This window comes from Microtus oregoni, unplaced genomic scaffold (genome assembly GCF_018167655.1).
Source record: "Microtus oregoni isolate MIOR12 unplaced genomic scaffold, Mior012 000008F_ref0000371, whole genome shotgun sequence".
Taxonomy (NCBI): Eukaryota; Metazoa; Chordata; class Mammalia; order Rodentia; family Cricetidae; genus Microtus; species Microtus oregoni.
Window position 1 is genome coordinate 27,853,311 of NW_024543067.1, and position 12,655 is coordinate 27,865,965.

At 37.7% G+C, this 12,655-nt stretch overlaps 1 protein-coding gene across 2 annotated transcripts in view; it reads right to left on the minus strand.

The window, feature by feature from the left end:
- The window catches only part of Cntn5 (contactin 5), a 1,138,775-nt gene that overhangs the window by 358,973 nt on the left and 767,147 nt on the right, over positions 1–12,655 (minus strand). For both annotated transcript variants that reach the window (XM_041657731.1, XM_041657730.1), the window contains one exon: positions 693–788. In XM_041657731.1, coding sequence (XP_041513665.1) covers positions 693–788 — 96 coding nt within the window. The remainder of the gene's footprint in view (positions 1–692; positions 789–12,655) is intronic.

The following is a 12,655-nucleotide window of genomic DNA, read 5'->3' on the forward strand; positions in this document are numbered from 1 at the left end:
GACTCACATCCAGTCTCTTTAACGTCAAAGCCAGACTCCTTAGAGCGGCTTTGAGAATTCACCATCTGGCTGCACATTAATTGATGTCAGACTCTCTTCGGCTGTTTTCCAGTGAGGGCATACTGAGATACAAAGAGTTCCACAGTTCTAACTGCTGGACTTGAACAAAATGAGTAAGTTAGCAGCAAGTTGGCAAAGCAGTGTATAATTATTTGTAACCCAAACTACTCTTCTCTTCCCCACAACTTCAAAAGGTAATTACTTTTTGGCCTCACTTTGATAAGCAAGAAATAAGGTAACTATAGTTTTGTTCAAAACTTAGCAGTTTGAGTCTACTGTGGCAAAGGGCACCATAAGCCATGACCCATGGAGCTCCTTTGTGATTCAAGGGACTCTGTAGTCACTCAGTTCTGACACGTCAGTCGCCTTTGCACTTCTCATGGCTCTTGCACTTTGGATCATATATTGCTCACCAATGGTGGCAAAAGCACGATGACAGCCGTTGACAGGATGGGAAGAAAACAATAGTATCACAGAAGAACAGTGCTATGTCAGGTGTATGATCAGTAACTACTCATGCACGTCATGACCACCATGCACATGTCAGCCACCGTGGTCCCCTGTCGCACAGTCTACGAGAATGAAGAAACAGCACACGAGACTAATGGTAACATGGAAGACTGATACTGTACCTGGAGAATGAGGCGGCGGGGAACACATCAGAACAACCCCCTGGCCTTCTCTCACAGAGACTGCACTTCTTGTCCGGCCACTAAAATTTCCCAGATCTGTCAACACAACACAGCATTTAGATGTCATGTACAAAAGAAACAAAAATTTAAAAGTACCATGGAAGTTTTCACTTATTTTTCTATTATTATCATGACGACTCTTTTGTTTATTTTTTAGTACGGGGAGGGTCTAATAAATAAATCTATAATCACCCAGTGTTAAATACAGCAGTTTCAAAAAGTCTAGTATTCAGAACAATACCACATCCTTTATGTCTATTTACTATGCATTCTACATTTTCAGTGCAGAAGGAAACTAAACAATACATTACTTGCCCATAATGGTCATTTCTCAATACTATTGGCTACCTACTGACTCTTCAGTGAGGAAAGCCTGTCCTTCACAGTTGTTGGGGTGGCGCATGTCCAGCCCACTACCTCATTGGCTGCCATGCTATGGTGCTGTGTAAAGCTAAGCATGACTTTGCAAAATGAGAGAGACGTTGTGCTCTAGCGGGATATAATGAGGTTATGAAATGTTCTTTTCTGTGAGAGTGGATATGAACGTCATGTTCTTTCATTTTATGGAGGGATGAAAGGGGACCTCTGAATTAATTATACTCATCTATTTTGGTTACTCCAGGCATATTAAAGCTAATGAAACTTATGTGTCTATGAGACAGTAGTGTCAGGTCTTTTGCCTTTCACTAAATTACATTACATTTGCACAGATGGAAAACAGTCCTAAAAGAAAGTGCTCCTGAAGTGGACAATTTGTATGTAATTGCTGTTTATTGATCTATTCATCACATCACCCACAGACATCATCTCCCTGTCTATAAATTAGTCTGACCAGCGTCATGATTTTGAGAATAGTTTCTTGCAAATAATGGTTTATTTTCATGGATAAATATTGTCTCAGGATTGAGGTCTACAGCATCATGTTTCCATGATAAGACATGCTTTTTAAAAATATTCTGCCACTCTTTCTATTATACATAAATTAATTTTTAAAGGTTTTTCTCTATAAATACTATGTTTTATGGAAATATAAATTAGAGCCCCAAGTTAACTGTGTACTTCCTAACAAGTGATTAAATCAATCAAGATAATCAACTGGATGGATGGGAAGGAGGGAGCAACTAGTTCTGCACATGTCTCCACCCTCTTTTATAGTCCTGAGTATTAACTCCAGAGTTCTGTTTGTGCTAAGGCAGTATATAACAGTGAGTCAACCTTGTCATTCCATCACTTTAAATTTTAAGGCAGGGTCTCACTCATTTGCGCCTGTTGTTTTTGAACTCACCATGTAGCCCAAGTCTATCACGTCTTCCATAACCCCACCTCAATCACCCCAGTCGCTGGGATTACATGAAGGCTTGGATATTTTAATGAAAAATTATTTCATTAATTTTTAAATCCATAACCAGATATTTTTCAAACAGAGTGATGGAGGACTCAGACTTAGTAAAGATATAATGGTGGGTAGAAAGTAGAATGAAGGAAAAATTGAGACATTTACACTGACTGCATTGCCACATGATGAATAAGGAGGCGTTTTTACAAAGTAGCAAGAGAGAGGAGAAAGAACAATCTAGATAAGTTATTTTATAAGGTAGGGTATCATTATTGGAAAACAAGAAAAATTGAATATTTACATAAGAAAAGAAACTCTTCCATTTGACCATAAACATGTCTCTTTCAAGACTGCATCTGTGGATATCTGCCAGGAAGAATGTGTGTCTCTTGGTGAGCATCGTTAACACAGGCTGATACACATGTTACACTTTTATGTGTTCATGTGAGGCACACATGCATGTGGCTCATATCTTGAAATGCATGCACATTGGCCCTTTGCAATAGAGACTGTATCTTTTTCTATCTGGAAAGTGCTCTCAATACGAAGGTAAAAGTATGACGAAAGTTTAAAGCTGCCTTTCTGGGCTCACCGCCCGGAAGGACAAGCCAAAGGCAGCAGGTGTCTTAGGGCTCCAGCATCTCCTCAGGGACTGTTCTTTCTCACCAAACTAACAAATTTATAAAATACATGACCTGCTTGGATAGCAACTTATTTAGTCTGACTATTAAGTGATTATTACAAAACATACATGCTTCCCACAGTTATGCCAAGTCTTTGATATGCATTATGTAGCATTTTCAGTTGACTTATTGAGTTAAAAAGAATATTTTAATGTTGGTTCCCTTGAAGCCGTTGCACCCCCACTTGACCTGTTTTGCACTCTTGTGGTTGGTTGTTCCGAAAACAGGAACAATCTGTTTTTCTCAGCAATGTTTTTAAAGATGTTTACCCCTAAGCCATGTGAGTTGTGATGAGCTTCCTGCTTTTGCTGGCCCTGCTGAGGGCTATATATACTGTGTGAGAAAGTAGAATAAAGTCTTGCCTGTAGAACCTGAAGTTGTGCTATATGTTAATCCTGATGTCCCTCACTCAGAAGAACTACAGTTGCCATGCTGGCACGCCATTTTAATAGACAACAATTCTAAATTTGAGCCTCTATATGGGAGGTTAAAGTGCAGAGATTGCCTAGAAATCAAACATAAAGAAAGGAAAGCCACAGAATACTTAGACTGAACTGTAGCTTGAGCTTGCAGTGACCCAAATGACCACCCTCTGCTTTGTGTTATCACTGGGCATCAGTGTGAACAAAACACAAGGCATCTTACAGAATTGCCCATGGTTCGGTATTTCCTCAGAACCACAGCACTCGCGTTACAAAGCCAAATAGAGATTTTTCAGTTATAACCACTCTTTGATGTTCAGAGATGTTCTAATTTTCATTTTGCCTTGGTTTGGGTGAGGCTAAGTATAGAAGCATGGGGCTTCTGCAGGCTAAGTAAACACTCCATTACTGATAGGTATTCACAAGCCCAGTCATGATTGATTTTTGGCTTGTAGTTCAGGATTGTTGTCAAACACCCACATCTGGTGGTCCTATCTTTTGCCTTGGTCAGTATGCTTCTAAAGGCTGGTGTTGTTGAGTAGGAGGGTGTGGGGGCAATTTCACCCCAAACTCCTTATGATGTACGTTTTTTAGCCAACTCCTGCATGAATCCAAAGTTTCTCCCACTGAGAGAAAACGTAGTTTAGTCATGAATTCACTTGAAAGTTAAATGCAGAGAAATAACAAAAATGTTAAGTGTTTCATTTTCGTTTTTGTTTTGTTATTTTGTTTTGCTTTTTCCCACATGAGACTCTGTTTGATTTAATGAAGCATGACTTACATGACAAACCTTCTGGCTGGTATAAACTGGGTTAAAGCTCACCTAGCCTAGCTTGAAGCCAACAGCGCATTTTGGAGGTTCTCAGGAAATTTGGAAATCTTTCATTAGCCAATCATTCAGCAAGGATGTTTATCATTTAAATAATCTTACATTTTTGTATTGAAGAGAGAAGAGAATAGTGACCCTTTTCATGAGTGTAGGCTTCACTGTTCTGCAATTGACATGAAGCCTGAGTATACAGATTCCACTGTCATGGTTCTGAAACCACAGTTTGAATTTTAAACTGTATAGAACTCTTACTCAAACTACTATAAGTCACATTACTCTCAGACAAGTAAGAGACTGGGTCTGTGATCCAGAACCCACGAGCTAAAAAGTTGGCCTCTGATCTGAGCTTCCTCACTATGAAACATAAAACTCAACAAAGAGCTGGAATTACAACTGCAGACGATAGGATCATGAAACCTTTGCACGCAAAGATAGGCCTAAAATAAGTGATATGACTGACAGCCCCAGATGACAGACTGTTGATTCTGCACAAATGATGTCCTGTACTCTTGCCAGATCGAAGGCAAGAGTCTTCCTTGCTTGTCTCTATGCACACTGCATTCCAAACAGAGCTGGGTACCAGTGATTCAGGAAAGGATACAGACTGTGATCTAATTGTGTTGACTTGGGAAAGGCTGCCATAGTTCAGAGATTTCTGGGCCATCATATAGATGCATGAGCCTGAAATATCAAAGATTGGCATAACCATATTCATAAGTAATTAATACATGTCTCATAACTGTAAGATATAAACACATGGATGCCAGTGTTCATCTCTTCCTTCCTTGCTCCCTTCCTCCCTCTTCCTCATCTTCTTCTTTTCCTCCATCGCTTTTTTATTTCCCATCTGCATTCCTAAATAACTTCTGTTAGTTACTATTTTCTTTTTTGAGTTAAAAGTATAAATATTTCTTTTCCTGGATCTATTATATTACTAGCTTTGAAATTATAAGTTCAATTGACCCGCTGACATTGACCTTTCAATAGCTGAGACTACTGGTTCATGGTGACAGACCTGATCATATGTTTGAGTAAACTGATGAGTAGATGGAACAGGGTAATGCTATATGCACTGAGGACTCATAAGTATTTTAAGACCAAAACTGACTGGTAACTGAGGGAAAGCATGTATTTATTTGATATTACAAGTTAAGAAAGATTTCCTCCTACAAGTCTTCAAAGACAACATATTTTTTGGGGGGCGGATGATAACAGGTGTTTGCAATTCATTAGGAAGCTTCTCATCCCTTAGGAATTCACACATGTGCCCCTGGAGCATCACTCCCTGGAAAGAATTATCTCAAAGACGTGAGGAGAGAGAGAACACAGCTGAGAAGTGATGGGTGTGGGGTATATGGACTATGAATTTCTAATTTATGCATATTAAAGAGAGTAAATTGCAGCAACTATCTGAGCCCTTTAAAGAACAGGAGACATGTTACAGATTTTGGGAATGTAGTGTTCTGGCTGGTACGTTCCCTGAGTGTGGATTTTCATCTCTTAAATACCTGAAGGACAATTCCACACACAGGCTGAGGGTTGACGTCCTTTGCTATGCACTTACCCTGTAGGTAGTGCTAGTGGCTGCAACCTGCAGACGCTCTGAGACTCCTTAGTTACACATTTACAGTGCTGTGGACACACATTTGATTGGGTACAAATCTTAAAAGTTTTCTTAAAATTGAGAATTGGACTTCCCATATAACGTAAAACCATTAAAAGTGGTAAAGTCCACAAAATTGCCAGCAATTTGTGTCTTACTTGTTTTCTGCAATGAATAGATATTTGGCTGTAAGAGGTCGGGCTCTGAGTTCTAGCTTCTGTGATTGTGATAAAGACATGTTTTACAGCACTGCCTTTCACGGAGCCTTCCCTCCAGTGAGCCATTGTTTATGTTCTATTCTCAGGATTATTTATGCCACTGGAGGAGTTTTTGTTTGTCCTATGGCACATATGACAAAATATCCTTTAAAAACTGGTCAGCTATAACTCAGAAATCTCTTTAATATTAAAAAAAACATAAAACCCAACAATTTGGAAATACTGCGTATTTAATTAAGCTAATTGTAGCAACTGTCATCTTTTCTACAAGAATTTCAGCAAGTTGGAAAGTGTGTGTGTGTATGTGTGTGTGAAAGAGGGGTGGAAAGAGAAATGCTGTGTCTGTGGATGGCTGTGTATGCATATGTATACTTGTGTTCAAACACAGAGTGTTTTGTATGCTAGTCAGGCAGTTCCAAATACCACTAAATTAATATGAAAAGCAAACAAAAACAGCTTGTGCTCATACACTTGTTAAGTGATAAGTGGGTCAATAAAAATTTATGTGACTGATTCTCAGTTTCAAAAGCTTCCATTAGGTAAGAAGCCATTCAGTATTTTGAAGTTGTACAAAAAAGTTTTTGGGGGACTGGAGAAATGGCTCAGAGGTTAAGAGCATTGCCTGCTCTTTCAAAGTTCCTGAGTTCAATTCCCAGCAACCGCATGGTGGCTCACAACCATCTGTAATGGGATCTGGTGCCCTCTTCTGGCCTGCAGGCATACACACAGACAGAATATTGTATACATAACAAATAAATAAATATTTAAAAAAAAGTTTTTGGAATTTAGGCATAATCTTCAGTAATGATAGTGCATTAGACTGTAGTTTCTAAAAGGTAAGTGGCTAATGAGACTGGGAATAAGGAAGAAAGCATCTATTTTATTTCTTTGCAGAAAGATTTACAGTAGCACTTTCTAGTTATATAGCAACTCTCTGCATGTGATAGCCACCACCACAGTCTAGTAGTCAGGGTTCCTGTTCAAATGTGTTACTACATTTCATTAATTTTTCTTGGGAGCATGTTCATGCAGGAAGCACAAACCTGCCATTTCATGTTGGTAGAGGTTAGAGGGCAGCTTGCGGGAGTTGGCTTTTTCCTACAACCCTGTGGGTCCAGGGAATCCAGTTTAGGCCCCTGGGTATGGTGGAAGGTGCCCGTACCCATGGAGTCATTTCACTAGCTCCAAACCTAAGATTCTCAATAGCTACTCTTAAAATAAAACCGTTTTACCAACTGGTCGCTACATGGAAAGCCACAAAGATATAAAGCTTAAGGTTGCTTTATTGTCACTTGTGAACTTACAGCTAATGGTCAATAGGAGACACAGGGTGGGTCCGAGGGCTCCATTTGTTAAAGAGGACATAGAAATCTTCCAAGGTTAAGTGACAATAACAGAAATTGAGCCAGGAGGACAGGGCAATTCAAGATCATTACAACAGTATTTTAAACAGCAAGATTTTGTTTTCTTATTTTAATCTAAAGCTGCATTGTCAACTGCTAGCTTAGAATGTTTCCTATTGATGTAATTATTTCTTTGTTATTTGTTTTATACTATATGGAATAGTGCTGCAATTCTCTTAAATATTTGCTCTATGTTAGCTGTGAATAGAACACAATAGCACATTTCAAATAATGTAATTCAATAAAACTTATTTCTGCAGAGTATCAGTTTAGTTAATTATAGGCATTTCAAGAATACACTTTATTATGCAACGATAAGGACTGAATTTACATACAGCTGGGATGAGAGAAGGTAAATCTAAAAGTGGCGATTACAAGTCCTAATGATACTTTTCAAGTTCTTGAGAGGTTGAATTTTCCATGGTGATACACAGTAGGTCAACTGAGCAAGGGCTTGCCATGTCTTGCTGTTTCTACTGTGTGTGTGTATTATAATCAGACACAAATCTTCCAGCCAAAGGTCTACTAATTGTACATTTATATAAAGGAAGCCAGCTAATTTTTGCTTTGAAAGAGGCATTTTAAAACTCATTTATAAGTGGAACTATTTTATGACTATTTTGGGAAAAGGCAAGTTGTCCAGACAACATGATAAACATAGTTTCAATGTTAGAATTTTTCTCTGTTGTTTTTAGAGAACAAAATGTTATTTTAGTCATGAATGCACACATAAGACAATATTCTCAAATATGACATGATGTATGTAAGCATGTTAATATATTGTGGGGATGGTTTATTAACCCTGGAAGAGGCTCTAAACTTTATTTGACAAATACATATGTAAGTACATAAACAATATAATTGTGGAATTTCTAACTCAATTTCTTTCCAAATCATGAACAGCATTAATTCAACAAAGCCTTAGGGAATTGAAGTTGAGAATTTGTGTGGAATTTCCTTCTGTATGCTATCACATTGGTTATTAAAGAAGTTGTTTTGTCCAGTGACTTAGCAGAGTAAATTTAGGCAGGAAATCTGAACAGAGATATAGAAAGTAGTTGGAGTCAAAGAGATGCCATGAAGCTGCCGAAGAAGAAAGATGCCAGCTGACAGCGAGAACAGTACTGGTAGGGCACAGTTTTGTGGTAATTCAAAGATTAATAAAAATGGGTGAATTTAAGATGTAAGAGTTAGCTAGAAATATGCATAAGCTATTGGCCAATCAGTATTGTATTTATACAGTTTCTGTGTGATTATTCGTGTCTGGGTGGCTGGGAGATGAGCAGGAAGTCTCTGTTTACAGAGTATGATGGTTCATGCCAGTAATCCTAGTAATAGGAAGGCTGGGGCAAAGAGAGGGACAATGAATGTGGGGCCAGTTCTTGCTACATAATGAGAACCAGTGTCAAAACAACGGGATGGGGGAGGGAAGGAGGGAGGAAAGGAGAGGAGGATGGGAGGAGGAAAATAAAGAACATAGTGTATAAGAAGCTTTGCATATTAAAGACCCATAGAATTGGGGGAGTAGTGTCAAGTAAAACTCATAAGTTGTTTATCATGTGGGTTCCTGCAAGCCACAAATCTTTTCACCGAGTCTCAGATAGTTTTCAATCTTTTGTTAAATGTTCTCTACCCTTTCTTCAGTCTCTCTCCTGTGGAGAGTGGGTGAAGTGTGCTGTGGACTTGACCACAGTCATGTCAAAGACCCCAATGCCTCAGACAAATAGGGATGGCTAAGCTTTCCGAGCCCAGACTCAGGGAACAGTAGAGCCCTTCTCTGGTTCAATTACGGCTGTCATGAATGATTGACCTTTAGCTAAAACAGTATATGCAGAAACTATGAACAACAGCTGCTGGGGACCTCTTAGCTAGATTAGCCAAACCTGTCTCCTCCTTTAGCTGTATAAAGTACACCCACTGCTTGAATAAGGTGTATACATAAATATACTGTTTCATGGCTGCTATTGCTGCTGCTACTCCATCAAAGCAAATAGGCAATGCAGTCCTAGCATTTCTGTCCCCGGGTCTGTGTGTCTGTCCATTCTCCATTCCTTCTTCATCACCAAGTCAAGTTTCCAGGACTCAGTTGTAGGGGACACAACACTCTCCATTCATTTCATCTGCCAGCCTTGGTCAGCAAGATCACCTTTTATACTTTGACGTGCCAAGTACACATTGATGAGGAAAAGAAAAATAAATAAAACAGACACAGTTCATGATGTCCGTCCAGAGAGCATCACAGCCACCACTGACCCCTGGGTCTAGAACATCTGCTCCAGGAAGCACAGGTATCTACTTTCCTCACAGTAACTTAAAAATTCACTGGTGGGCTGAAATTTAAGATAATATCTATGGTTCTGAGTATAAAATTGTCCTTGTCAATCTAAGATCATGCACTTTAATAAAGTAACAGATTTTTTTTTCTTTCCTGATCAAACCCAGTTCGAAATTGCATAAGACTTTCAGTAATCGTAGTCTCTTGGCTCATACTGTGGATAAAGGAGGATTTTCCATAATCAACTAATATTTTTGCTTGAGTGTTTTCCTCTACTAAATTTGTTTTCCACTGCTGTGTGTGCTGCAGAGCACTTGGGACAGTCCCAGCTCCATATAAAGTGCAAAGCAATGTAAATCGCTGCCTGCCTGATTCCCCCGGCTCATTTACTGCGTTACACTTAAGGCAAGTATGGCCAATTTGCATATATTTCTTTTAAATGATACAACCTTAACCATTCTATCTGCATTTTTTACACCTTGCTTAATTAAAAACCTTTTAAGAAGCTTCTCCAATTCATGACTCAGCAGCTAAGTGATCAATTTTCAGTCCATCTTAGAATTTGTCAAAAACCTTGTTTTCCTTTAAGGCAATTATGCTGTCACTGCCCTGGGACCAACAGTCCCTTTCCACATTAAATATGTCTAGAAGTTGGAATTGTGATCTTTGTTTAGGCTATATTAACGATAAAATCATTTTTGGATAATGCACAATTTTCTAGATGATTCTACTTACTAAGTATAATACATTCTACATATGGAGAATGCCCATTATGAGAAGATAAATACTATATTATCGCAGGCCAGAAACCTGAGCATAAGGAATAAATTCCCCAGGCCTGGAGTACAGAAATTAGTTATTGAATAACGTGCATCAAAACATTACTTGACGCCAAGTGAAGTGAATAAATCTGATTCATGCATTTCTTCTGACCAGATTTATGTCCTGATGCTAGAATTTTTTAAAGAGGCACTTTTAAATAATTTCTTCAAATTAGGCTACTTCTGTGTGGAAATCTTTAAACACATAAAGTAAATCTTTAGAGAATAAAGCTAGCTGTGACATGAAGGATGAACCCTCTGTAATTGTAATGTGTTATTTTCAGTTTCCATTTACAGTTGTCCCAACTGCTCCTCTACTGTCAAGTACGTGAAAGCATTTTCTAGGCATTGTTGGAGATGTTTCAGAAAGATGCGTTCATTTATCAACCAGTTATTGCATCTTTATTACCCATAGGCTGAGGGCACCCAACAGACTAATCAAATGTTAGACAGAATTTTTTTTTTTAACCGTAAGGTGTTTGGTAGTAAATATTTGAACTTATGTAACTAAAACTGCAAAATCAAGGGTATCATGAAGTACTATCTAATAATTTTTACACACAAGATAACACTGTTTTTAATATTTTATCCTTTAAATGTGTTACACAAGCATGAACACCTGAACTGAGTGCCTAGGAGCCATGTGAGAAAAAAGATGGAGGTGCACACTTATAATGGAGATAGATGGTAGGTATCTTGGGCTTACTGATTGGGAATCCTAGTTAAAATAGTGGATTCCAAGCAGTTGATGTCCCCTATCTCAAAAAGTGCTCAATGGTAACTGGGAAATGGTTGTTGTTAGCCTGTAACTTATTCATGCACACAAAAGCAGAGTCAAGGTTTTGGAACCACTCACTAGTATTGGAATAAGTACCTTTCACTTACATCCATAGAACCATGGATAAGCTTTTGTCTTTTTACGCATGCAATGCCCATCATCATTTCTTTTGCAATATTATTATAAAGGGATAGAGCTCGGGTTTATCAAACATAAATTTAGTTTACAGGCTGGTTTGTAGTGAGTTCTTTATAAATATTATTGTTACTCTATTTGGGAAGGAATATATTTATCCTGTATCCAGTATCTCATACATTTACTGGACTGAGCTCAATATTTTGTTCATTTCGTTTTCTTCATTAAATAGACATTACTTCTCTTCTTACTGTGTGTTAATAAAAACTTAATATTTCTGTTTTGATTTCACTTGTTTGACTTCTCAAACAGGCTGTTTCTCTGTAGCCAAGGCTGGCCTGGAACTCACTATGTGTTTAAAGCTGACAATGCTCTCATGCAACCATCCTGTGTCAGACTTCCAGGTGATAACTGTGAACCATTATATCTGTCTGTCAATGTTGTTGGATAGACAAACCTAAATTCTAAGTTGAGTTAGATTTGGAAAATTTCAGATTATTCTATGTTCTTGAATAAAGAATAAATGATCAATAATTTTTCTCTAAAAATTATGATACTCTTAACAACTCACAATTTCAATATACTATTAAATCATGTTTATTAAAGATATGGAGATGATGCTAGTCATGAATTTTCTTAGTATTTACTTGATAATTGTTACCTGCAAAATTATGATATTGTTCATATATATATATATATATATATTACATACATAAGAATATAAATTCATTTAGTTCTTCTTTTGGCATCTTGTCCAGTCCCCCTATTGTACTAAAAGCATTTATTTTGTTGAGGAACTGACACTCAGAAATATTAGGTACATCTATCAATGTAACACAGCTAATGAGTTACAGTCCAGCCCAGATGGCTGAGACCCTCATCCACAGTCACTATGCAGATGTTTTAACAACACCAATATGTAAGAGTTACAGTTGTGGAGACACAAGTGATTCTATCAGCAGAAATACTGATGATGGAGTGAATTCTAAGGAAAGTAGAATCAGAAATCACAAGTGACGCATTCGGTAAGCACCAAGGAGCTACTGACTAGAGAACTACACTACGGTGCTGAAGGCAGAAGATGCACAACACATGGGCTCCGCTTCGTTACATTTATTTTTGCATCATTCTTTTTGTAATGAATATAAATTCTGTGTCAATTTCATGTAGAATATTTATAAGCACTGAAGGCATAGACTTTTGAACATCACTCAATAATACTTATTTTTAAATTTTATCTTTAAAGAATCCAGGATTTATGTATTTCCTTGTGTGGCCATCACTATCTTTTTATTGTACAGTTTCTTTATTAAAATTGTAAATAGTAACTATGCTTTAATAGATTTTAAAAGTTTTAATAATATTAAAATTAATAATATAATAGTCTAATATTTAGACAC